Raw genomic sequence first — 27,306 nt, forward strand, 5'->3', positions numbered from 1 at the left:
AAGAATTAGAGAAAGGTGAAATAGAGTTTCTATGACATTACATAGACGTTGTAGGTCTGAGTTTGCTCTGTTGCTAGAAAAACTGCTGATAGAAAAAAAATCACATTTACCTTACATGTTCCTTTTTGAACAAATCATTATTTAGCTTATTATTTATATTTTTGAACAAAGTAACAAATGCATAGGAACATTCAAACAAATTCAGTATTAAAAATTAGCTGCTAAATATCTAATTCCATTCCAAATTCAGTATTAAAAATTAGCTGCTAAATATCTAATTCCATTCCAAATCTATGACTCTGTTCATTTGAACCATTGCCACACCTCATTCCAATACAGTGGCAGCAGACTGAGGAATGATCATAAAAATGCACACTCTGGCAGCTTTATTTCCTTTTGCAGCAATAGATGTGTTTTGATCAATTTAAGATATGTTCATAGGAACATAGTGATTGAAGTATGTTTGGATCTTGTATCTGCTACCATCGCTGGCAGCAACTTCGTTCTTTTAAATAATAAGAGTGGTGGCACACTCCAGCTTCACATACAAAATGGGTACAGCTGTGTAGAATATTGACTAGCTTTTGATGTCATCACTTTATTCTAAAAAAGTACATGTACACTGTTGGCTTACATAACAAGACTGCGATTGGAACTCATGTGGGCCCTACATGGACATGCTGGCTAAGATACCCGGAGGTTGTGCTGCTGTAGCCTTGGGAGGCTGTGGATGATGGAGAATTTGGTGATGTGGTGACTAGAACAAGTGAGATATAGGGGTATTTCTTCCAAATGGTTGTCCATCCATGGCCTAAACATGAAAAGGGAGTGGTTGTAGCTCTATCTGGTTTTCCTTGGTCCCTGAAGTTCAGGGAAGTCCCTGTCAAGCAGTGCTGAAACAATAGTTTGGGTGTCTGAATGATGGTGAATGACTCATGATAAATGGTGTATCTGGAAGAGGTTGTGCTGTTTCAGTGTATCAGTGTGTGGTCACCGGAGGGGCATGTCAGACACTGGCGATGTTATGTGTTGATGCACCGCTGTTACTGTTGATGCTCCTGCATTATTCTGCCCTGAACAAAAACATGTTTAATATTCACCACAATGTCAGGCAATCAACAAACAGGCTGAAATAGGGAAATAAGAACCAATGTGAATAGGCAAACAGAGGTCAAAATCTGGAAAAGCTATCAAAGAACAACCTTACTGTCTATGTTCTCTACATGGACAAAATTTCCTGCTAAGCTCATTGGATAAACTATTTCTGATATCTCGATGGGCAACATTTATTTGCACAAATCCAGCATGTGTTAGAAATGCATATTATGCTAAGTCCTAGTTGTTGTTCCTAGTCTCAAGATTCCATAATGTCTTCATTATTTGATTAGGAGAGTTCCAGTTTCCTAATCGCTCACTTGTTCGTCACTGTGATCTTTGGTTTGCTACAGATTTTGACTGTAAGTCTTAGCAGGTCTGGGATATGTAACAATGATTACTGAAATCAAAATTTTTTAACAATCAATAATTTATGTTTGAGGTATTTTTGATAAAATACTTATGCTGTTATACTTATGCCAAGGGGAAAAGACATACATCCAATGATGTGGCACCAATATGGATTTTTTTAAATCAGATGTCATGCCATGTAACAGGTTTTTCCAGGACAGACTAATATTTATAACTAAAAACCTATTTCCAAGCCCAATCTAGGTTTATTTTAAATTTATATTAATTATATTGTTCTACCTCATGACCATTCAAGTACCCAAAAGAAATAAAACAGTGATGTTAGTGTTGAGAAGTACTTAGAAGTAATTGGCTTTATTGTGCATCAAGAAGCAAGATTATTCTCCTACCAATATTAAGTTGCCTAGCAATTCTGAAGATCATAGGCATTGTTCAAGTGCACATTCCCCCTGTACTCTTACCTACTGAACAAGGTTGAGATGATTCAAAAGATGAGTTCCACACACAGCTTCAAGACGCACTAGATTCAATGCCATAGTAAAATCTGATCACCTTTGTGTGAAACGTCAACACTTACAAAGGCGACAATCAGATTGATTGGAAAGGAACACTGAGAAAATGTGGGTTTGACAAAATCAACAATAATGGTCAACAACTGCTGTCATATGCAGCATCCTGGTAGTAGGGAATAGTCTGTTCCAGCACCCATACAAACACCAGCTCATATTTTAGATTACATTTTGATCAGTTGTGGCTATTGGTCAATGTTCAAGGACGTACATTTCCAACTGTGGATGTGTTCATTATATGATCTGTGCAACAGTCTAGCTTCGATTATAGCACACAAAGTGCAACACATCTCTATCAGCAAACATTAATTCGTCACATCTGAGGGTTCCAGGATGCAAGCAGGATTTCCATATCACATAAAAAAATTAGTTCACAGCACTTGCACAGTTCAATAATGTGGAAATATCAGAAATCATCCTAGAATGTACCAAGCCCTTGTGTCCAGCCATCAATCACCAAATGCAGCTATGGATCTTTAATGAATGTTTTAACCTGATGGACTAATGAAAGGGAGATTATGAGTGGTATAGACAGCTAAATCATGGAGTTCACCAGAGGATGAAGCAGAACAAAAACTCTTCCAAGAACTGTACAACCACTAACCACCATCAAGAAAGGAAGAGAAAACCATTGAATTCATTGTTTTCATCGCATTTCAGCCTTTAATTTGTGTGCACTGGACAACATTATGGAAATCATTGAAAAATTTAGCAATGTGCTAGAAAGTCATCCATCTTAGTCTTCCTCTAAGCAATATGCAGTGGAGCAGTAGGATGAAAATCACGTTGTAAATGATCTGATGTTTACTACCGGCAGTGCCATATTCGTTGAGACCAGTGCTGATGCCACAGCCATCTACAACATCGCACGCATCGGTGCAGACAAGACCAAGGTCCTGTCAACTGAATGATTGAAGAACACTGCCCACATTGTTGGAGTCCAAATAAAAAGATTGAGATGTTCAAATAATTAGGCTCACTGGTCCATGAGAAGATTATGTTCCCAGCAATAGATGAATGCAAATAAATTTTAGTCTGATAGGCAGTGCCACAAGACATATAACAATTCCAAGCGCATTTCCATAAATTTGAATGTGAATAATGCAAATGCAAGTGTTACATGGAGGGTTTAAGATAGGATGGCATATGAGTTTTCTGAGATCTCAGACTCAGACATTTCCAGTAAAAGCAAGTTAAAGAATGGGAGAAGCAGACCAAAGGACAGCTGCTGATAAAGATATAAGCAAACGAGGTCAATGGAGCAATAAAGTGGAGTTTCTATTAGCTGTAGCAGGAAATATTATTGGTCTGGGCAACGTCTGGAGATTCCCATACCTGTGTTTCAAAAATGGAGGAGGTAAAGAAAGAAATACCAGCAGCCATCTCCTGTGAAGAATTTTAGAGAGTATTTGTTCTTGAAGAATCATGCCTTGTTTGTGTGACTTGACTGTGCAGGTGCATTCCTGATACCTTATATTCTGTTTGCTGTAACATGCGGTGTGCCGCTCTTTGTCTTGAACATTTGTATCGGCCAGTACACAAAGCAGAGTGCAGCAACATCCTGGGGAAAACTCTGTCCATTAGCAGGAGGTAATTACTCTATTGCATATACACACTGATACTGCCAAAATACAGGTAAATTCATTATTGTAATAGAAATAATATTGCAATAAAGAATAAGCCAGATAGGTTACATAAGCAAAATTGTAGTAATTTCAGTTTAGTGAAATTTGAATTCAGGACTGCCAGTTTAATGTTGCCTATTAATTTCAGGTTTTGGTCATGGAGGATGTGTGTTTGCATTGTACTTCTGCCTTAGCTACAATATCATCCTGGCTTGGGCTCTTTTCTACCTCATTGCGTCTTTTAGTTCCCAGTTACCATGGATTAGTTGTGGTAATCTCTGGAACACAGGTACAGTAAATGGCTGATAGATATAATGTGACAATGACTCAGTGCTTTATAGATTGTACATAAATGCGTCAGAATAAACCTAGTGGATAACAAAAGGAGAGTGAATCATATTATAATTGAGACCGACACTTTAATATGTAATTATGTACTCTGTGCATTGCCGCCTGTTATGTTTCTCTCTATGTACCTCATAGTCAATTGTGCAGAGCTCATGTCAAACCAGAACAATATGACTGCCAACAGGACTCAAAGAAATTTCAGTATTTCTGCTGTCATCGAATTTTGGGAGTATGTCCACAGAAGCACCATTTCAAAAAAAAAATATATATATACATATATATATATACATATATATATATATATATATATATATATATATATATATATATATATATATATATATATATAATGTTCTATTTTTACCTACTCCACTAACCCTTCCTCTGCTGAAAACCAGGGGGCGAGTGCTGACTGTCTCTCCAGGTATTGAGATACTGGGTAAATTGAACTGGGAGATTTTGCTCTGTTTACTGGCTAGTTGGGTGGCCTGTTACTTCTGCATCTGGAAAGGGGTCAAGTCAACTGGAAAGGTCTTGTCAGATTTATTTTGTTTTATATTTGCACTAGCAGTTTTCAAATACACATAGAATTTTGTGGAAATTTATAGAAATCTATGTAGAAACCTTATTGCATGTCAATTTGGACATTACAAATGAAAAGTAAACATTGTATTATAAATAATAAACTAATTGTAATATGTAATTCTAATTATAATATGCTTTTTTTTTTTTAAAAAAAATCTTTCTCAGGCAGTATATTTTACAGCCATCTTTCCATATGTAATGATGTTCGTGCTGATGTTAAGAGGTCTAACGTTACCTGGTGCACTGCATGGTATCAAGTATTACCTGTATCCACAACCCTCCCGTCTCGCAGACCCACAGGTAGTGAATACATGACTTTCAGGTTATCTGTCAGCAGTTGGGACAAGAGAGAATATGACAAAATCCAGATTGGTCACATGTGCATTAAAATATCTAAAAATGTGTTCTTTTTTACTGAATGTCACCCAGGTTTGGATTGATGCAGGAACGCAAATATTCTTCTCCTACAGTCTGGGAGCTGGTACCCTAACTGTTCTTGCAAGTTACAGTCCTTACAAAAATAACTGCTATAGGTGAGACCCCAAGAAGGAGATAACTGCAAAGCATGTCATGTCCACTTTTATGCTGTAGTAGACTCCTGATTGTATTAATTAGACTCCTGCTTATATTGTCTTGTAGAGATGGTATTTGGCTGTGTGTGCTCAACAGCTGTACTAGTTTTGTTGCTGGATTTGTGGTCTTTTCTGTCCTTGGCTTCATGGCAGAGAAGTTGGGTGCTGATATTGAAGATGTAGCACTGCCAGGTGGTTTTTAACATGTAAACATATTACAGAATCTCTAAAATCACATTTATGTACCTGAACAAAATATAAAAATATTAAAATCACCAAATTATATGTAATTTTCTTTCTTTTTAAAGGTCCAGGTCTGGCATTTATAACCTACCCTCAGGCAGTAGCCATGATGCCACTGCCACAACTGTGGTCAGTCTGTTTCTTTATCATGTTGATTTTATTGGTCCTGGATACAAAGGTAATGGAGGATGCTGTTGTACTTTTGGCTTTTAGCTTCTATACATTTGCATTACAGTGTGAAAACAACAAATGAATATTTTATGTCTGCTTAGTTTGTTGGAATTGAGGTGGTCATTACCTCAATAATAGACATATTCCCGACTATGCTGCAGAAGCCCTACAGTAGAGAACTTGTCCTGCTATTCTTCTGCAGTGCCTGCTTCTCCTTTCAGATTCTTTTAACAACACAGGTAATAACACACAATGTGATCCCAAAAATAGCTACAGTACTTAATTTTAAAACTACAGTGTAGTCTAACAAGTACAGTGTGCCTCATAAAGTGACCAGTAAATGTACAGTGTATAAAATTAAGCATTACTGCTGTGACTACATTCATACCAACACACTACCATGGCAGTGTCACAGCTATGCTTCCCATGAATGCTCCCTTTCCGTTAATGGATAGGGAGGATACTTCAGTGTATATTTTGGTTTGTTTGGTTTCCCTCATGTTGGTATAAAATAAGTATAAAACACTTTAATAGATGTATGTTATATAACCATGTCATCTTTGTAGATTATGATTTTTTAAATATTGTGCACAGAGCATATAAAGTGCTGTTTTGTTTAAGGTTCACTCATGCACAAGTAAAAAAAATCTAAAATTGAATTGAATGAGGTCTTTATGTGATGTGACGTGTGAATTGGCCTTTAGTATTCATCAATCTGGAATGTTACAGAACATTTTATTTAGCTAAGTTAATTTCTCTAGTTTAAACAGTGACTATGAAAAGTGCATGCATGCATGTTCATGCACTTACTAGGCAAATCCTTTATCTACATTAACTAGCCACATTAGTTACTTTAGATGGACTGGAGTGAGTAGGGTTTCAGTGGAGAAAAGAGGGTTTTGTTTCACTTCGGAAATGCGCTTCTGTACAACTGTAAGTAAAGTACATTTTTATATTCATTGTACCGGAAACACTTGTTTTCAATGACTGATAGCAGCTGGTGATCAAGAATAACACACTGGGTATGTGCTGTTATTTTCACTCACCTAGCATTGTTTGTAGACTTTTTTTTTCCTAGCCTGCTTCACTGGTTGCTGTTGTGTGCTGCTAGTATCACTAGTGAAATGCTAGGAGTGATACTTGTAAAGATTCATTGAAAGTCTGGGTTACAAGTTCAGGGAACTAGAATGAGGTGAGTATTCTGGGAAATGGTGTTTGTCTTGATACTGATGCATATGTGACAACTGGTTCCTGTGATGACTATGATGTGACTGTGGCTTAGCAGAGCATATGCATAGCAGCAAACGAACTACATTCAATATATTTTTACATACAAACTTTAGATACATGTAGTATCCTACAAAATGGCCAACAAGTATAGATACAAGGTAGGTGCAGCTAACAAAGCCTCTAATGGTAGATCTACAAATTACTTCTATTTTTCATTGCAAAATTAACCATTTATGACAAAGAAAGGGACAAAGAAAACAACACATTATTTGAAGAGTACTGACACTGGGCCTTCGTAACATTCATAAACACTGCATAAATAATTTGCAATAAGCAGTAGTGATTTATTGTAAGGCTTTTGTCAAAACATGAGATCACAGAAATGTGTTTATGAATTTTATTGCTTTGTTTTTACACAGAGAGAGAAGAGAGAGGACCCTACACTTACCACTGATTATTTGGCTGGTTTTTTTTTTAACTTAGAAGTTATTATTTTGTCTTTCAGTTTAGACACTTAAAATCTTAAATCTCACCTCACCAGTTTTGACATTCCTTTCATAAATTCTCCAGCATATAAGAGTTATGCAGTAACTATAAGTAATAAATGTTATAAAAGACCTATGTAAGTACCATTCAGATAAAATGTTTACGAAAATAGTTGCGTTTTGAAAATTCATCAAATTCCCTGTTCTTTCTCCACAGGGAGGAGTCTACATTTTCCATCTAATTGATTATTATGGATTTAATGGTGCTTGCTACTTCTTCATGTGCTTGATTGAAACACTAGTAATTGGATGGATTTTTGGTATGTGTTAGTGTCTGTTTTCCTACAAGCCTTTACCTACCAGATATGACTGTAATATAGTAAATATATCTCTTTTGGGATATCACTCCAATCAGGAGCTGATCGCATGATTGATGTAATTGAGGACATGTGTGATAAGCGTCCCAGTGCATTCTTCACATACTGCTGGCGTTATTTTACCCCACTGATGTGCCTTGTGAGTTATTCATCCTAACATTTGCCCAGGGTATATTGGCAAGACCTCTGCAGTGTATTAAATTTTTCTTTCTCTTTCTTCCATCCACACAATAATCAGTCACTTTCTCTCACTTACTCAACCTTTTTTTTGCCTTTAGGGAGCTTTCATTTTATGCATTGTGAAGTATCGACCTCTCATGTATAATAATGTTTACGTATATCCGACCTGGACTTGTGTTCTTGGATGGCTCATGACTTTATTTTCCCCAATGCTGGTCATTACATGGGGTTTGGTGAAGTTATACACCCACTCAGGGTCACTAAAACAGGTGAGGCAAGATTAGAGATAATAGATATTTTGCCATTGACATTTTATCTGTGTGTGTGTGTTAGAACTTACTGGCTGCATAACAAGCATAAAATGAAATGTAACATCTGTTGTTTTTCTTTCTAACCAGCGGTTTAAAAGCCTGTGTACTCCAGATGAAAATCTCCCTCTCGCCCGAAAGCAAAGAGCACAGCTGCAGATCAGTGAGACTCTAATGGGAGGAATTTGATGAGCACACATTCATCAATGGCTCCATTCCAATAAGAAAATATTATCCTTTTAAAAATATTATGCATGTAAAAATACACTTAGTCAAAAGTTTATTTAGGGGGACATGGTGGCACAGGAGGTAGCTTTGCAGCTCACAGCTCACAGCTCTTGGGTCTCGGGTTAAATCCTGAACTCGGGTTATTGTCTGTGCAGAGTTTTTGTGCATGTTCTCCCCATATTCGTGTGGGATCTCTCAGAGATCTCCAGTTTCTTCCCACTGGAGGACTAACTACAAAAATTTGCCCCATGTGTGAATGAGTGTGTGACTATGTGTGTACACTTTACCCCGCAATGAACGTGTGAGCAGGTGTTAAGTAGTGTCTTTAATAGAGAATGCTAATAATACTATTTAAAGCAGAAGTTAATAAATTCCTTTTAATTATATTTCTCTATGGCTTTATTATGGTCATATTTTCTGTTGTTTCTCTCAGTTTATACTGTATGGTTCACAAAAAAAAAGAAAACTAGAGAATCATTATATATATATATATATATATATATATATATATATATATATATATATATATATATATATATATACGACATTTCTTGGTAATGGCCTTCTACACACCCCAGTTTAAATGGCAGGTTTTTGTAATGTAAAAAATGAAACCAAGATAAATAGTGTCAGAACTTTTTCCACCCTCAGTGTGAAATTACAACATATAAAAAGTAAGTGAAAATAATCAGGCCTACAACCTGATCGGCACTGAACCTGGCATTGCAGGTGGCAAATCCACAAGATTGCTCCATGTCACCAATTCAGGCTGAGCTCAACCAGGTAATGTGGGTGGCCCAGTCACCAGACGCTTGCCTACAGACACGACCCCCAGCCTGGTTCCTGCCTCAGTTTTGCAGACGATGCTCGCTGTTTACAGTTCAATCTACATCCCTGTCCTCATTTATAATTACAAACTGTGCCGTGATAGAAAGTGTAATGTTGCAAGTACAGGTAGCAGAAATAAGGGTTCTCAGCAGGGTTGCTGGGCTTAATCAGCTCAACAATCCAGGAGAGCTTTAGAGCTGTATCAGACGCGTGTCACTGGACAGAAACCCCAGGGCAGACCCTCACTGGTACTGATACTGATATGGTACAGATAATCTTGAGAATTTAGTCTAGTGTGTCATAGTGATATAAGAACTAGACGTCATACCTTTTTTCCTCCTGTCAATACAGTAAGCTCCAAGGCATGTATTTTCAAAGTCCTCCCACTTCTGGGCCACAGGGCCACCCCCGGGCAATAAACAGAGGTGAGGAGATCACACACTGCTTACTTGGCAAATGTATTTAAAGATTTATTGATTAATTGACTGTCTTAATTGTACACCCACAAGCTAGCACCTGCTGTACAGCCACTCTGTTCTCCTCTCAAGCAGAACATTTTAATTGAAGTCACAGCTCTCTTTCTCTTAGATTTTTTCTCTGTTTCTCACTGCCACACACACACACACACACACACACACACACACACACTCTTCTGGTTTAAAAGATTTTATGTTTTTTTAATGTTGTTTTAATAAAATGTTTTTCCCCTGCTGGGAAAAGGCATACAATCTGCACACCATTAAAATTATCATGTTGGTTACTGATTGTGATCACACACACACATACATGCACGCGCACACACACACACACACACACACACTAACATTAACCTTATTAACCACAAGGAAACATTTTAGATCTTGATTTTTTTTTATTAAAAGCTGCCAAATGTCCCAAAAGATCAAACCTGTCAGATATTCCTATCATTGTGGGGACATTTGGTCTCCACCAAGCTATAAAAACATGCCTTCCCTCACACACATGCACACACATCACACATCCATCAGAGCATTCTTTGTGCTTTTCCTCTATAGCAGGGCCGTTAGCTCTTGAGTCACATTTACAGATTGTCATTTGCATACGACTCTGTGCCCTTGTTCTTCATGACGAGAGGAAGTGGAGGCTCTGTGTGTGTAGCAGCCTGAGGAGCTTACAGGCTTTAATGCCTCGGAGAACTGAAGATAATGCACAGGAGGAGAATGTGGCAGGCGTGTGTCATACTGCAGCAAATGCATTAACCTCTGTTAGTGCCAGACTAGTAAAGAAGATGCATCTCTCTCTCTCTCTCTCCACTCTTTGAAAAACGAGTCTTCAATGGTTCATTAGCTTGCAACAATGGGTTCTACTTTGAAATCTTTTGTTGTAGGGATCTACTTAGAACCTTTAAGCATTCCCCCATTCCCCACAGGGACAACCGAAGAACGCTTACATTGCTGGATGTGAAGGGGAGATGGTGGGAACTGGAATAAACATGATACACTGATGCTGCATTTTTGCTTTGCTGGTTCTCTTTATCTCTCCCTGTAGACTGCAGTGGAGAGCAGCTTTACTGGAGAGAGCTGCTTCTGTGTGTCAGCTAAGAGTGTAGAATACATTCATGTACTCACTCACTAGAGGAATTAAAATGCAGCATGTGTTTTTTTTTTATTTTACTTGAAACCCTACATCTCATAAATCAAATGTCTGTGTGTTGTGATTAGAGCTTGTATCATTCATTACTCACTCTTTCTCCTTGTATTTCTTGTATCATTCATTACTCACTCTTTCTCCTTGTATTTTCTTTCCTCACACACTCTATCTCTGTCCCATGATTTTATCTAGGTGTAAGGACCTGTTGAACAGGCAGTGTTTTAACTAACTGTGAGACAATGTAACATTATAAAACACTCAGTATGCAAAATTCAGGACACTGCTGCATAACAGTGTTTCTCAGAAAATAGCCACAAGAGAACCCCAGAGCATTTACTCCTCAAAGTGTAACAGCTTTGAGGAATAATTTAGCTGTCAAATTACCTCAGACAATCTACCTCCTTATGACACTTTTCTTTTTTTGTTTTTTGGTGTTTTTACATGTTCACTTGTTTTTCTTGGGTTGTGAAAATGCAGTTTATTCTCAAGAAGTGGATTATCTGTTGATTTTTTTAAGCTGGTGTTGGGTGAACAGGGAGGCACGATGGAGCAGCATGTGGCCACCTCACAGCTCCAGGAACCCAGGTTTGAGCCTGTGCTTGGGTTACTGTCAGTGCAGAGTTTCTGTGCATGTTCTCCTTATGTCCATGTGGGTTTCGTCTCACCTAGGCAGATTGGCTAAGATAAATTGCCCCTAGATGTAAATGAATGTATGAATGTGTGTGCGCATGGTGCCCTGAGATGGACTGGCATCCCGTCCACAGTATACATCCTTCCTCATGCCCAGTGTTCCCAGGATAGGCCCCTCACATCACCGCAACTCTGACAAGGATAAAGCGGTTACTGAAAGCGAGTAAATGAGTGTTTGGTAAGAGAAAAAAAGTTTTATTTGATATAATATATATATATATATATATATATATATATATATATATATATATATATATTCCAAACTCCGTTTTATATTAACAAATTTTATATAGATGAGTGAATGCACAGTAATGTCTTCAGAAAGAAAGAAAAATAAGCCTCTTCCAAGCAATATACAATGGCTCAAGCAGCTTCATGAGCATTCCAAATGATATGTCTGAAGGGGGTTTTGCATCCAGTTTGCCAGGCTGTACTACGTCTACAATACAGAGATCTAAGCCATCATGAGGAAACATTCAAAGGAAGGTGAGGAGTTCACTATAATGAAAACCATTTCATAAGCGATCTGATGTTTATTGCTGACAGTGCCATATTTGCTGAGTCCAATTGTGAAGTCACAAACATTCTCTACAACTTTGCACACCTCATTGCAGACCAGCAAACCACATCTAAAGAGTTCAAATCAAAAAGAATAAAGGTGTTCAAATATCTGGGGTCACTGGTCCAGGAGAAGAAAGTGGCATCCACAGCCAAAATTCTGTGAGAAGATTCTGTTCTCTGCAATAGTTGAATGCAAATTAACTTTAGTCTGATAGGCAATGCCTCGGGACATGTAAAAATGCCAAGTGCATTTCCTTAAATTTGAATATAAACAATGCAATTGCTACCAAGTAAAATACAGTCCCCTCCGAAAGTATTGGAACAACAAGGCCACATTTGGATTTGAGATCAAAAGATATGATTGCTCAGAATTTCAGCTTTAATGTCCTGATATTTACATCTAGATGTGTTATACAACTTAGAACACATTCTTCCTGTGATGAAAATTATTGGAATTGACATGTGTTTCTTGTTGTCCAGGTGTGCCCTGTTAGATTGGTTGTTTAAACAATTAATGATTCTGAATGTGGTTTGGTTTGAACCCTGGGTTTTGCCTGTAAAGACTGCATTTGTTGTTAAAAAGGATAAACCAACATGGAGACCAGAGAGCTGTCTATGGGAGAAGAGCAGAGAAAAGAGTGTAAATCAATCAGAGCCTTTACACAAGCTTTGGGCATAGCCAATACAACAATTGGGAATGTCCTACATCAAACAGGTCGGCCAAAGAAAACAACAGCAGCTGATGACAGAAACATTGTGACAGCTGTGAAGAGAAAGTTATTGGATGGCTAATGACATAATTTTCCCCAGGGCTTGTCATGGTGATTGGTGTTAAGAGAAAATAATCATTGATAGGGTTGTTTATTCCTCTTTTACCAGAGCAATTTGCCAAGGATTACAATTTTCTTTTTATTTATTGAAGAACAACACGCTATACTTTGTATCTGTTTGTAATCACATATAATGTTTAATGTAGAACATCCATGAAACAGGTTAGTTCCTGTTATAACTTACATTGTAACAGATCTAAACAGTAATTCCCTCACCAGCATCTCTTTTTGTTCTCTATCTTGATTTTTTTTTTTTCAAAACAAAAAAATGGAGCTTGTTAAAAAAAAAAAAAAGCTTAAAATTAAATAAACATCTCCTTACAGAAAACTTCACCATTAGAACCACTGTACTTTTTTATAATCCATTATTAGGCTTAAATTATGTGGCATGTCCACCATACAAGTCCCTGTGTAAGTAGTTACTATAGAAACAATAGTGTATATGTACAAACTAAATATTAAACTATTAAATATTACATTTTTACCTTATCAGTTTAATTTACACCAAAAATCTTGACAAACCTTATTAGCTGGGACAGTAAACCCAAACCACTTGGGACCTGATGCACGTTTAATTAAAGCATTGGTTCCCCTTTTTTTCTTTTTTTTTTTTTTTGTTCTTTATTTATTGTTTTCCTCTTTGCTCTTTTTGATTCTTGGATGCCATCTGTTGATCCACCTCTTCTATATTGAACACATTTGGTTTAGCTGGTGAAGAAAAAATACTGTATAGAAATTTCCATATTCAGCTATGAGATAGCAGGAGAACAATCAAGAGTGAAGAAAATCTTGAATTTATTTTTTCTTTTACTTTACTCTGTGCAGTAACAGTTACTGAAAATTAAAAAGCTACATAGTGAAATTTTCCACTGAATAATGTGCACACCAAACTTAATGAAAAGTTTTTATACAAGTTTATTATTTCATTAGTTCATTACAAGAAAGAGAAAGCACCTGAAATACTCATATTTTGCCATGTTTGTATTTTTCTGAAGCAGATGTCAATGCACTGTAACTACCTTATCTTCCAAAAATCATAGGTCTTTCTGTCTGTTTTCTTTATCAAATCACCAACTGATGCATCTGGTAGTATCATGAACAGTTCCTGGTATTTTAAAACAAGAAGGTACTTACTACATATATTTACAGTTAAGGAACTTTTATTTAGCTAGCTCCCCTTCATTCCTGTATGTCTATGCATACTTATTTATTGATATTGTGCTTTTGATAAGTCATACATGTGTTACAACTGCATGTTACTTCACATCATTCTTAGGAGTTGCAGTCCCCAGCTCTCATGAAGCTCCACATGCTATCTGTTTTTTCCTTTTGTTTTTGTTTTTTCTGTCTGTTTTTTATATTTTTGTTCCCAGACTGTGATTTGAATACTTTTTTGCATTGTCTGACAAATGATTTATTATATGTATTATAATATTGCATGTGTTTCTCAGGAAGCCAGCTTTTATTGTTCAAACAAAGCAAGGCATTTAGATTTTCTAGAGGTCTGTGACTGAGTCGAGTGAAGAATGGAAGAATCAGAGACCAGGACAGCTGGAAATAAAGAGCTGAGTGAAAGAGGGCAATGGAGCAATAAAGTGGAGTTTCTACTGGCTGTGGCAGGAAATATTGTTGGTCTGGGCAACGTCTGGAGATTCCCGTATCTGTGTTTCAAAAATGGAGGAGGTAAAGACCTGAAGGAAGGCAAAATGATCTAAGCAATGAGGCAACATGACTTTTTTAATGTGCCTTGTTTGTGTAACTTGTTTGTGTAACTTGTTTGTGTAGGTGCATTCTTGATACCTTACATTCTGTTTGCTGTGACTTGCGGTGTGCCGCTCTTTTTGCTGGACATTTGTATCGGCCAGTACACAAAACAGAGTCCAGCTGCATTCTGGGGAAGACTCTGTCCATTAGCAGAAGGTAATTAATTTATTGCGTTTATCCACTTATTCTGCAAAGAATGCAGGTAGAATCATTACTAATATAAATAATAGTAATTGGCGAAAAAGAATACGCCTGGCCTCCATCAACCAATAAACATCAGCTTAGTTACAGGTTTTTGACTTTACACAGAAGGATTTGCTAATGTAGTATGACTTTAAAATGATCTGCTTTTGGCAGGTTTTGGTCATGGAGGCTGTGTAATTTCACTGTACAGCTGCATTTCCTACAATATTCTCCTGGCCTGGGCTCTTTTCTACTTCATTATGTCTTTGAGCTCCCAGTTACCATGGATCACTTGTGGTAATTTTTGGAACACAGGTACAATAAAAGGCTTATTGATGTACATAGACTGAGAGTGGATGTTTTATAGATTAGAAATATGTGTGGTGGCCTGGGAAAACCTTTTGACATTTTATAAATTTTAGGCATTGCAATCTCCTGGGGTCGTATTTATAATGTAGAACAAGTTAAATGTTTGTGCATAAGAGCCACCAGTATGCACAAGAACATTGGTGTTTATTGTATTGTGCTTAGGCACAGCTGTACGCAATAGCCATTGATAAATCCCACACATTGCCACACTCAATTAACATAAAGAGACTCCCCCAAATCACCATATATAGTAAGCAACTTCATTTTAAAAAGCCCAGTAACTGGCTCATGGCACTGCTTGTTGTGGACAATAAAATAAAGATTCTGTGGCATGAAGCAGAGTAAAACCACTACGATTTATTTAGCACTTTTACAAGCTGTGGTGCCTAAAACACGTTCCTCCCTCCGCAAAGCTGCTTGAGCCAAATCTGTAAGCAAGGCATCATTCCAATCAGTCTTTAGATGTGTCTTTACAGTTTTTACTTTACACTTTGTCTGTCATCTGTCTGCATCTGATTGTGAGCACCAAAATCAGTAATTCCTGATATGATAGACAGTAAGAGGGATGGAAGTTGCTCATAATCTGTTTACCCACTATTAGACTTTTTTTTACCAATAGGCATTCCGGCAAACACATGGTCAGGAAATATACACACATGCTCATGCATGCATGCTCATAAGCAAAACCTGATAAATCACATTCTATGTAAAGAAATGTTTGTATGCATGATTTATGAACAAAACTATATGTATGCATGGTTGATAGACCAGGTCTCATGAAGCGCCACAGTCAGTCTGTTAGCGAACACTTTTAGTCCCAGAATCAGATACTTTATTTCAATGTCTTGAAGATGATGCCACATAATAAGCAGATATTGAAGGTGTTACATAGGAAAACAGCTTTTCTGTTTAAACATTGGTAGACATTTAGGTTTTCTGGTGGTCTATGACTGAGTCGAATGAAGAATGGGAGAATCAGAGCAAAGGTACAGCTGAAAAATAAAGAGCTGAGTGAAAGAGGTCAATGGAGCAATAAAGTGGAGTTTCTGGCAGCAAATTTTTTATGTATATATACTGTATTTTCCTGAGAATTGAGACAACCGTCTTGACCATTCAGGAAAACTCCAACTGCCCAAAGCCAGTTTCTACAGCCAGGTTCTAGTCTGTCTGAGACTGTCCATCACATGCCTGCCACCCAACAGACATAGAATAGGATGGCTCCACATTGCCATTTCAGCTGAGCCCAGCTGTTTTAGGTGTGTAACTGGTAACCATTGAAGGGTTTTCCCAGATCATGAACACCGTAATAAACCTATTGCACGTTCTAGCTGATAAAAAAAGAACAGTGAATCTCGTTGTCATTCAGAACAATGGTTTAATATGTAATGATGTACTTTATGGTTTGCCTCCTGTTTTATTCCTCTCTCTCTACCTATTAGTGAACTGTGTGGAACTCACGTCAAACCAGATCAATATGATTCCCAACAGCACTCAAGGAAATTTCAGTATTTCTTCTGTCATTGAATTCTGGGAGTATGTTCATAAAAAACACTGTTTAAAAATAATTACAGTCTATCATATAGATTTATCAACTTCACTAACATTTCTTCTGCTGATCACCAGGAGACGAGTGCTGAATATCTCTCCAGGTATTGAGATACTGGGTAATTTGAACTGGGAGCTTTTTCTCTGTTTACTGGCTAGTTGGGTGGCCTGTTACTTCTGCATCTGGAAAGGGGTCAAGTCTACTGGAAAGGTCAGATTTTGGTCTCCTGAATATGTGAACAAATTATTCTTCAAACTCACACAATAAGAATTATTTAGCATGATAATTAGCTGAATAATATATAAAGTAAATGATAAAAGGATAAAATAAAAAATTTTGGCATATAAACATCTTTGTAAAAGTGTGACCGTAACCTATATGATATATATTTTCTCAGGCAGTGTATTTTACAGCCATCTTTCCATATTTGATGTTGTTCTTGCTGCTGTTAAGAGGTCTAACTTTACCTGGTGCGCTGACTGGTATAAAGTATTACCTGTATCCACAACCCTCACGCCTCACAGACCCACAGGTAGTGGAGTCATGACTGTCAAATTATTTTTGTCCATAGTTGAGACAAGACACATATGATGAAATCCAGATTGGTCACATCTGCATCTAAACTTCTGCTTTATTTGAATGTCACATAGGTTTGGATTGATGCAGGGACTCAGATTTTCTTCTCCTACAATTTGGCAACTGGTAGCTTAGCTGCTCTTGGAAGTTACAATAGTTACAAAACCAACTGCTATAGGTGAGCACCCAGCAAAAAGAGATAATGATTGCAATGTTTGCATGTCTTGTTTATGCTGAATAATAACTAAATTCATGTATGTTTGTTTTGCCTTGTAGATACAGCATTTGGCTGTGTGTGCTCAATAGCTGCACTAGTTTCGTAGCTGGATTTGTGGTCTTTTCTGTTCTTGGGTTCATGGCAGAGAAGTTGGGAGTTGACATTGAAGGCGTAGCACAGCCAGGTGGTTTGCACACCTATTGCAAAATCTCCAAAATCACATTTATTATAGCAAAAACATAAAAATAAACACCCAAAAATATACAGCTTGTTTCTTTCTAAAGGTCCAGGTCTGGCATTTATAACCTACCCTCAGGCAGTAGCCATGATGCCACTGCCACAACTGTGGTCAGCCTGTTTCTTTATCATGTTGATTTTATTGGGCCTGGATACACAGGTAATGTAGGAAGTTGTCAAGGTTTTGGCTTTGGGTTTTGCGTGGCATTGTAAAAAAGTACCTCTTTTACATCTGTTTAGTTTGTTGGACTTGAGCTGATAACATCCTCTGCAATTGATATGTTCCCAACTGTGCTGCGGAGGCCTTACAGGAGGGAGCTCTTCCTCTTATTCTTCTGCACTGCCTGCTTCTGCTTTCAGATTCTAATGACAACCCAGGTAATAATACACACATGGTACACATGTACCTGATATATATACAATGATTTGCCAGTTTATTAGGTACACATACCTTGTGCTTATTCTCATTGACCATTTTACAATTTGTACCATGTACAAAAGGCATGAAAAGATGGTGAGTCACAGTAAACCACATGCTTAATCCTCTGGAGGGCCCTAAATAGACCTATGAATTGCAGGCTGAGCTTATGGAAGAACAGGTGGAGATTTAGGTCCCTTGTATGGAGCTGCACCCAGTCCATTGGTGGGAATCTGGCATGATCGCTATGGTAAAGGTTCAAAAACTGCTTTTGTCATTTGAAGACATTTGCATCCTTTCAGCCCTGCAGAACCAGTAAACCACAGGTGGATTGACTATTTGCATAGGGTTCCATGGGAATAGCAGGGATTGATATCCCAGGACACAGGGGCTGAGAGCTGTGGAAGACTGGCAGGGGAGTTTTGAGGATATTCTGCCAAATGGAGAATGTGAGCCCACTCGTTGTGGCAGTGACTCTGCAAAAACCTTCTGAATTACTCGAAGTTGTCTTCCAAGCGGATTGTGGATACTGTCTACTGTCTACATGTAATAGGTGTAAATGATAAAACCTGATTAAAAATGTGTATAGTTACATAATAATCTCTGTAGTTGTACCAAGTATAGTGTTAGGTACTATAGGTACTATAGGGTACCTAATAAACTGGCAAAGTTTTTCATTTACAAATTACTGTAATCTAATTGTAATTCTTTTTGAATTGTTTTATCAAGATGTGTCTAATGCACAGAGATCATGTTTTCATTTTATATTGTTCTTTTCCTAGGGAGGAGTCTACGTCTTCCAACTTATTGATTATTATGGAAGTAGTGGAGCTTGCTTACTTTTTATGTGTCTGATTGAAACTCTAGTAATTGGCTGGATTTTTGGTATGTGTTATTTTTATTTCATACAAATCTTCTTTTATATACTATGTATACAATAAACATAATGTAGTAAACACTCCTTATTTTGAACGTCACTCAAATCAGGAGCTGATCGTATGTTTGATGTCATTGAAGACATGTGTAATAAACCACCGAGTGCATTCTTCAAATACTGCTGGCGTTATTTCACACCACTGATGTGCCTTGTAAGTTATTTATCTTACATCTTACGCATATTCTAATATATTTTTGAAAGGAGTCTCTGGTGTCTGTGTTTTGTCAGAGATAAAGCTGTAACTTTAATTTCTTTGGACACAAAATTAAGAGAAGAAAAAAAGAGGCTGGTAAAAAAAAGTGTGGAAAAAAAAAACTGCCTCTCTTATAATACATCATCTCATTATAACTATATAATGTAACAGTATCTAAAATGTTTTGCAGCTATTCCACAACATTCACTGTGATCAGTCAATAAAAACTATGTGTTGTTCTTACAAATACAAAAATGTTAGCATTGGCAAACTGCTGTGGTATAAGGGGAAACAGTTCAGAATTTGCTCTTATAAGAAAATAGTCAACTGCAGGGTGGTAACAGTAACTCTGTTTCCTGTTGAGCCACATCACACCACCCTGTCGGTTGATTCTTTTCCTCAACAGCATGTTTTATTCCTTACTTATGCACACTGTGTATCAGCAAAACCTTCAGAATGCATTATAGTTCTTGATCATCATCATCAGTTTATCTTGCTTACTCAACCTTTCCCTTGCTTTTAGTGAGCTTTCATTTTTTACCTGGCAAAATATAAGCCTCTCATGTATAACAATGTTTATGTATATCCAAACTGGGCCTATGGTCTTGGATGGCTCATGACCACATTTTCCCCTGTTCTGGTCATTACGTGGGGTTTGGTGAAGCTATACACCCACTCAGGGTCACTAAAACAGGTAAGGAAAATTATACTAAGTAGCCTCACCCTTAACATAGATAGATAGATGGATAGATAGATAGATAGATGGATAGATAGATGGATAGATGGATAGATAGATAGATAGATAGATAGATAGATAGATAGACTTTATTGATCCCATGAGGGAAATTCTTGTGTTCTATGAAATTCTAACATATTTCATAGTTGATATTTTCTCTCATTTGATCTGTATCTTTGTATAACATACTGGTTGCGTAACAAGTGTAGAATAAAATCTCTTGTTTTTCTTTCTGAGCAGCGTTTTAAAAGTCTGTGTACTCCAGATGACAAACTCCCGATGACCCGAATGCAAAGAGCACAGCTGCAGATCAGTGAGACTCTAATGGCGGGAATTTGTTGACCACACATTCATCAATGGCTCCAATCCATACACAAGAAATTATACACATAGAAATATACTGAGTTGTCATTTTATTAGGTACCAATACATTGTAGCTGCACTCATTACTGCACTCATTATAATTACTTTATGTAGCCCATGTGTTGTTCCCACTCTAATCCATCCATCGGTGAAAAGGGACCACCATTTACATTTACATTTACAGCATTTAACAGATACACTTTTCCAGAGCAACATACAGAAGTGCTCTGTGTGCTGTACTCTGTACTCCAGCATACAATAATGTCTATCAAAAACATATCCTCATGCTAGTTAAATAGTTTGGGGGCTAAGATTACCATCAAGCTTAAACCCTGTTGGTGAAGATAACCATCCAGACTCAGGTCCCTCTTTTCACCATTTCCCTCTTAAGATATGGTTCAGAAACGATCCATGAGCTTTCGCTGTGTCGAGGTCAGACCAGGGACCAATACACAGGAATCATTATGATAACAGAAAGAGGAATTCAATTCACAAAGCAGGAATTCAGTGTCACAAAGCAGAAATCCAGCTATAAAATTTAAATTAAAATTTTCAATGTATCCCTAATGAGCAAGCCAGAGACGACAGCGGCAAGGAAAAACTCCCTGAGACAACAAAAGGAAGAAACTTTGAGAGCCACCAGACTCAAAAGGGAACCCATCTTCTTCTGGGTGACACCGGAAAGCGTGATTATAAATAATTTCTCTTTATAACTGTATACTATAGTCAAATAATGCTGTGTTAACATGAACTAGAGTATGAGCATGATTAGAGTTTTAAATTTAAGTCTATCATATCAAACTGAAGTTATCAACTGTTCAAGCTCCTCTCCATGGTCTAGTCCCAGAAATAGTCCATAAGCTGCAGGCAAAGCAACCCGCAAACAGGAAGCAGAGGCATGATGACATATCGCCTCAGTGGTATCGGTAGTGAAGACAGTGACGTTGACCATTCTTGGCCAAAATCCACAATACTAGAGGTTCTGAATTAACTGTTTATGTATTTGCTTTAAACTCCACAAAGAACTGAATATGTCCATTTACAATCCTTTTCCATGTAATCCAAGATAAACTTATACACATTAGTGTAACCACAGCAAGAAGCAGTCAGCAGGGGGCTATCATAGGATGAAGGGAAGCATTTATAATTCTGCTGTCTGTTTTCCTGTTATAGGCCTCTGATTTTCACATGATCCAAGCTCCAATACAAGCTGGGGCAAATTAATTTCATTCTTGATGTCAATTCAGTTTTGGTCACTTTTTGGTCACTGGAGTGCAAGAAAGAAAACGAAAAGTTAGTCTCAAGAAATCATTTTTCAAATGTCCATTTTAAATAGAAAGCAAAAAGAGGAAATCACATCCTGTATCATTCTGCTTAGAAATATCAGTTAAATGCACTGGACCAGTATTTCTGCACCAGTCATGTTGGTCAGCAGGAATCATGATGTAACTCCGCATGAGTAGAATGTATGCAAAGATTCGGCTTGTGAAATTTAAGCAGATTTCAACATTTATGTTGTGATTATTCTAGCATTTAAGGCATTCATAAATAGATTATCCACCTCCTCCCTTTAAAATTTGATCATTTAGATAGTAATGCTCAAAATCCTAATATCAGGTGTCACCCAGAAGTGTCTGGTTCCTCTCACAGTTACTTCCTCATGTCATGCCAGGGAGTTTTTCTTTGCCAGTGTCACCTCTAGTTTGCTCTTTAAGGATCTACATCCATATCTGGATTTCTGTAAAGCTGCTCAGTCTATTGCTAAAAGTGCTATACAAATTGAATTTAACCAAGATAGGAATTTTATTCTGATTTAGGTGCTGATTTTTTAACATCCAGATTAATACCATGCATGTACATATAGCTACTGATTGTTCATGATATCACAGAGGGAAAACTCCACAAAGGCTACTTCTTCAAGTTCACTCTTCTTCCCACACTCCATGAGGCAAGCAAAGCGATCGGGCTCCTCGCATGCAGTCAGATCTGAGTATCCATTGGGGCCGTGATGGATGATCCATGGCTTGCTCCATCCAGAAGCACTAAGAGGAGACTTATTCAGATAAACCCCAAGATCCTTTCTCTTCATTCTGTCAGTTGGATGAGAATAAAGTAGCCAGTTCTCAGTGTCTGATGTTAAGTTCTTTTGTTCCTTAGGTGCAGCAAAGCTTACCACACTACCCTGGCAGCCATAACCAGATTCTACCAGGTTCTGTGGAAATCGAAATGTACCAAAAGCCGCTCCACCGCTTTCGCTCAGACTCTCAACTCTACAACCTCTAGTGCTTCTTGCGTTGCAGTATAAGTGACTCCTGCTCTCTTTGTCAATGATCTCTGCCATCACACACTCACAAGATTCAGTACTTACTCTTTCTCCGAACTGCCATGTGGTCCCACAGTCATCACTATAGAATGCGAAAGCCTGGGACGTCGCATGTGGTGGGCAGTTATCATCTTTCATGCTCATGTAATAAACATAAGCAGGAATGATGAGTCTGCCAGTCTTCATTTGAATGCCGTGCCCAGGTCCAACAGCAAACGTGGCCCAATTTCCAATCTCATGTCCAATCACACTTTCTGTCAAGTCTGTCGTGCTGCTCCAATTCTGCCCTCTGTCCTTGCTAGTGACATAACACAGCCGAGCCTTGTTCTTACCTGTGCAAATCTGGTGATTCTCAGTGGTCTTACCCAACACACAGATAAAGAACAGAAAGAGAGTCTTAGATTCTTTCTCATACACCGCACACGGGTTCATGGTGCGATGTCCTGGCAAACAAGCTGTGCTAAGCTCCTGAACAGGTGACCACTGAAAAGAAAAATTTGCATTTCTATGAAAATGAGAGTAAAATGTTAAAACATAACAAGGAGTGTTTGCACCAGCACATTTACCTGAATGGACCCATTCTGCCGTGTTCCCCTCCTCATGAACAGGAGAGTGGCATCATGATCATGGCATGATGTTCGCTTCTCAGCAAAAGCAAGAAAGGTTTGGGCGTCATTAATGCAGATTAGAGCTGGGATTCTGTAATTTACACCACTTAGCTCTGCTCTGAACAAAGGTGTTTTCAGTGGGTGTGCTTGGAGTGTGTGGGAATTGCTTCCTGATGTTCTGTTTTCCATTTCTCAAAATTTTCTTTATCTGGAAACACAGATAAGAATCAGACTCAAGCGTAGTGACTTTCCTACTGCTGAGTCACCTAATTTTTATATTCATAAACACATTCATGAGGAAATTATACATTTACTGATTATATATCCTTTATCTGTTTAATCAGTTTCTGGTCAAGTTGTTTATTCCCAGCGTTTACATGGAGGAGGTTGGGAGGTGTTGCAGTGTATTCTGATATAATCACTTATAAATCTAAGTTAGAAACTGGACTATTCATTTATATGGGGCACTAGGGGGAGGTGCCCCCTAGTTTTAGATATTGATACAAAAAGGTTTACATGCAGGAAAGTAGAAATGGGTGATTCAGCTTTTGACACAAAGTCAGTTTAAGCACAAAATGAGACCGCATCTGTGTCTATTAAAATGGGGTCTATTAGCCCCGAATATAACTCATGTTTTGAAATGTTCCCATTTTGAGGACACCATAATAAAAAAAAACATATTCTGTGACTTATAATCATTTAGACAGACAGAAAACAAGTTTGTCTTTATGTCTGCCAAATTTCATGTGGCTGGGAATAATACTTCTGGAGATATTAAATCCTAAACAAAGCTTCCCAAAATATAAAAAAATATTATGAAAATATTATATTTTTCACGGAAGTGAAAAAAATATGATGTTAAAATACAGCCAGAATACTTTACAGACTTTGGTTTTAGGTTACATGCAACAAATAATTAAAGAATGAAAAAAATCTTAGAGATGCAGCAACAACCCTATCTGAACTGACACAGAATGACCCAAATTTTTACATTCTTTCTTAATATTCTAGGGAAAAGATAGGAAAAAGACGTTACATGCAGCAATTAAAAAAAAAAGTGTGCATCTAAACCTATTGCCAATCGTAACTATAAGAGATGAGTGGAAGCTTTTTCCACAGTGGTTACTGTAAACCCTGTATACGCAAGCTCCAGTTTCTACCTTGATGGGATTGACAGCCATGCTGTTTGAAGTGCTTCCTTTGGACAAAAAGGGACCAGGCAAAAATCTTTTGGTTGTATCCCTAATAAATACATTTTTCAGTTGTATTTTATTTTTGTAGCAGCACACTCTAATGTTAAAATGCATAAAGTCTGGCAAATCTGCATGCCCAAACAGCACTAGCCTTACCAAACCTCGGTGAACATGATGCACCGGTTTCTTTGCCTCCTTTTTATGTTACATTCTAAATGTGCCATTCATGTGCTATTGACTAGAAATACACAAATGTCTGAATATGAAACTAACTCATACTTCAGAGAAATACCACTACATTACCAAGCCAGGTCATTTGGTGAAACAAACCAGCTTTTCCTAATAAATATACTATAGGGTGGCACGGTGATATAGCAGGTAGCTTTACTTGCTCACAGCTAGGGGGCCCCCAGTTCTAGCTATGTAGAATTTTACATTCTACACTATGTAGAATTCTCACTGCAGTTTAGCGACCACCACTGTACACTGAATGAGAGCTCACATCTCACAGTGCTGAAACGCTACTTAAAATCAATGCCTTGTCTGCTGTGCTCTAAATCACAATCATGTGTAAAAATCATTCTGAAACACGTTCGGTGTGGGCAGTTATGAAAACAGGAATTACATTCGGTGGGATTCAGACATACAGAAAATATAATATTAATGTTGCTGTCTTTTTTGACAGTTACATTAAAAATTATTAAAATAACGTTAATAATAGGGGAAAATTGCACCCCTATTATAAAATCTGATTTACTCTTCTGTTTCTGTTTCTACATTTTAAAAAAATACTATAAAGAGCAGTAAACATTAATAAATGAAACAAAGTCAATATTTGGTGTGATGATCCTTCACTTTAAAAAAAAAAAATAGTAGTCTCAGGTACAGTGTGTGCAGTTTTATAAGGAAATGAGCTGTAAGTGTTACTGAGCATCTTGCAGAAGCAGACACAGTTCTTCTGGAGACTTTGACTGTCACACTTACTTCTTATTTCTGCAGCAAAACCCAGAAACCTTCATTATGTTTTTTGTCTGAAAAGTGGTCTCTTATGTAATCTGCTGCTTTCTTTACTGACATACAAACATTTTCCTGTAACATTTAATTTTGTGCTGGCAAACTAATGTTTGGAAATCTAAAATGTTTTTGTACTGAATCAATAATATAGAAGTCATAAAATAAAAATCTATAACAAAGTTTGTACTAAAAAAATAGGGTGCATAAGACTTTTGCACAGTACTGTGAGTATATATATATGTGTGTGTGTATATGTGTGTGTGTACACACCATCCAGTTTATTAGGAACACCTGTACAACTGCATATTCATGGAGTTATCTAATAAGCATGAATCTATAGTGGAACCTGCAGAGGTGGTGAATACAGCCCTGATACAGCACTGCACATTACAGTACATACCCTGCCATTTTAAGTGGTAGCAACACAATGCTATGTGTCACTGTCAGCTGAACGGTGCTATAGTTTTATTGCACTATTACACTTCTGACTGTAGTGTCACTCCTGCAGTAATAATCTAACTTTGTAACTTCTAGTACAATTTGCTAACTTTGTAACTTCGGTAATTGCATAGTGCACTTTTCTTCATATTATGTACCTTAGCTGTGAGAGAGTAAACAATTCTGCTTTACCTAATTATGGATTTCGGTTCAGTTTTCGCCTCTGCTGCACTTTCAAACCGACTCGCGGTGAGAACTTTAGCTAAAAGTTATTCCTGTGGACCGTTTCTTCACTGCCGTTAGGCTGCTGCACTTCGGAAAAGCTCACTCACGGTATTTACGCTTCGGAATATGTGTGCGCGTGTGCTTTACGCTTTACGGTAGGTCGTTAGCGAGGGGGCGAAAATGGGGGGAGAGGAAATGAGGCTCGGTCTTTTGGCTTCATTAAACACATCCTTTCGAGAAAAAAAAACGGTCTCAGTATAAGAAAATGGTAGACGTATAATATATAATATTTGTGCTTATTACACAGATAGATTTATTAACGAAAACATGCAGAGGTTAAACGAATAAAAAAAATAATAAAGTTAGCAGTGGCGTGTCTAGAGCAACTGTAGAGGCGGAGTGGGGGGAGGGGCGCTAATAAATACTGATAAATAAATAAATACTAATAAATACTAGTAAAAGTCACCGTCTCAGTATATAGTAATGCAGGTATTTCTATTAACATTATTTCAAAGGTCATTGTTTACCCAAAAAAATAAATAAATAAATAAATAAAACCCTCATCTGACATCACATACGAGAAGTTCCTGGCATGATTGCAATAATGATATGTAAATAATGTTTTCTAAATACCCGTTTTATCATTATTATTATTATTATTAAAAATGTACCTCTCCGAGCACTTAGAAACACTATATTAATACTGGATAAGGCCTCCCTTTGCTCTCTAAACAGCCTCAGTTCTTCATGGCATGGATTCTGGTCCATGTTGACATGCAGTTCCTGCAGATATTGACATCCCAAAGGTGTTCTAATGGATTCAGATCTGGTGACTGGGAAGGACACTGAAGAACACTGAACTCACTGTCATGTTCATGAAACCAGTTTGAGACAACTTTTGCTTTGTGACATGGTGCATTATCATGCTGGAAGTAGCCATTAAAAGATGGGTAAATTGTGGTCATGAAGGGATGCACACGGTCAGCAACAATACTCAAACATGTTGTGGCATTCAAGCAATGATTGATTGGTATTAACGG

General features: G+C 37.5%; 3 protein-coding genes across 3 annotated transcripts; 2 read left to right on the plus strand and 1 right to left on the minus strand.

Moving 5' to 3' along the window:
- The first annotated feature begins 3,214 nt into the window (after positions 1 to 3,214).
- Positions 3,215 to 8,738, plus strand: LOC113541442 (sodium- and chloride-dependent GABA transporter 2). Its single transcript, XM_026938403.3, has 14 exons — positions 3,215 to 3,393; positions 3,492 to 3,626; positions 3,810 to 3,950; positions 4,145 to 4,238; positions 4,408 to 4,540; positions 4,760 to 4,894; positions 5,024 to 5,127; positions 5,234 to 5,358; positions 5,475 to 5,587; positions 5,682 to 5,819; positions 7,513 to 7,615; positions 7,711 to 7,811; positions 7,951 to 8,121; positions 8,251 to 8,738. The coding sequence occupies exons 1-14, from the start codon at positions 3,237 to 3,239 to the stop codon at positions 8,347 to 8,349; spliced, it is 1,749 nt and encodes a 582-aa protein (XP_026794204.1). The 5' UTR covers positions 3,215 to 3,236; the 3' UTR covers positions 8,350 to 8,738.
- A 5,653-nt stretch (positions 8,739 to 14,391) lies between these two features.
- On the plus strand, positions 14,392 to 20,463 carry LOC113541443 (sodium- and chloride-dependent GABA transporter 3-like). The gene is made up of 14 exons (XM_034311158.2): positions 14,392 to 14,609; positions 14,712 to 14,846; positions 15,048 to 15,188; positions 16,682 to 16,775; positions 16,866 to 16,998; positions 17,186 to 17,320; positions 17,439 to 17,542; positions 17,641 to 17,765; positions 17,866 to 17,978; positions 18,059 to 18,196; positions 19,019 to 19,121; positions 19,224 to 19,328; positions 19,894 to 20,060; positions 20,343 to 20,463. Exons 1-14 carry the CDS (start codon positions 14,453 to 14,455, stop codon positions 20,442 to 20,444), a joined length of 1,752 nt encoding a protein of 583 aa, XP_034167049.2. The 5' UTR covers positions 14,392 to 14,452; the 3' UTR covers positions 20,445 to 20,463.
- A 24-nt stretch (positions 20,464 to 20,487) lies between these two features.
- Positions 20,488 to 26,408, minus strand: LOC113541707 (sialidase-3). Its single transcript, XM_026938837.3, has 3 exons — positions 26,234 to 26,408; positions 23,355 to 23,604; positions 20,488 to 23,271 (listed from the first exon to the last, which is right to left on the minus strand). The coding sequence occupies exons 2-3, from the start codon at positions 23,583 to 23,585 to the stop codon at positions 22,330 to 22,332; spliced, it is 1,173 nt and encodes a 390-aa protein (XP_026794638.3). The 5' UTR covers positions 23,586 to 23,604; positions 26,234 to 26,408; the 3' UTR covers positions 20,488 to 22,329.
- Between the last annotated feature and the right edge of the window lie 898 nt (positions 26,409 to 27,306).

This window comes from Pangasianodon hypophthalmus, chromosome 15 (genome assembly GCF_027358585.1).
Source record: "Pangasianodon hypophthalmus isolate fPanHyp1 chromosome 15, fPanHyp1.pri, whole genome shotgun sequence".
NCBI classification, from domain to species: Eukaryota; Metazoa; Chordata; class Actinopteri; order Siluriformes; family Pangasiidae; genus Pangasianodon; species Pangasianodon hypophthalmus.

Coding starts and splice junctions, on each gene's coding strand:
- LOC113541442 (XM_026938403.3), top strand. CDS start 3,237: ATGGGAGAAGCAGACCAAAGGACAGCTGCTGATAAAGATATAAGCAAA. Junction 5,588..5,681: donor TATTGGTCCTGGATACAAAG/GTAATGGAGGAT, acceptor ATGTCTGCTTAG/TTTGTTGGAATTGAGGTGGT. Junction 5,820..7,512: donor AGATTCTTTTAACAACACAG/GTAATAACACAC, acceptor CTTTCTCCACAG/GGAGGAGTCTACATTTTCCA.
- LOC113541443 (XM_034311158.2), top strand. CDS start 14,453: ATGGAAGAATCAGAGACCAGGACAGCTGGAAATAAAGAGCTGAGTGAA. Junction 14,610..14,711: donor GTGTTTCAAAAATGGAGGAG/GTAAAGACCTGA, acceptor TTGTTTGTGTAG/GTGCATTCTTGATACCTTAC. Junction 19,329..19,893: donor ACCACTGATGTGCCTTGTAA/GTTATTTATCTT, acceptor GCTTTTAGTGAG/CTTTCATTTTTTACCTGGCA.
- LOC113541707 (XM_026938837.3), bottom strand. CDS start 23,585: ATGGAAAACAGAACATCAGGAAGCAATTCCCACACACTCCAAGCACAC. Junction 23,272..23,354: donor GGCAGAATGGGTCCATTCAG/GTAAATGTGCTG, acceptor TTTTCTTTTCAG/TGGTCACCTGTTCAGGAGCT.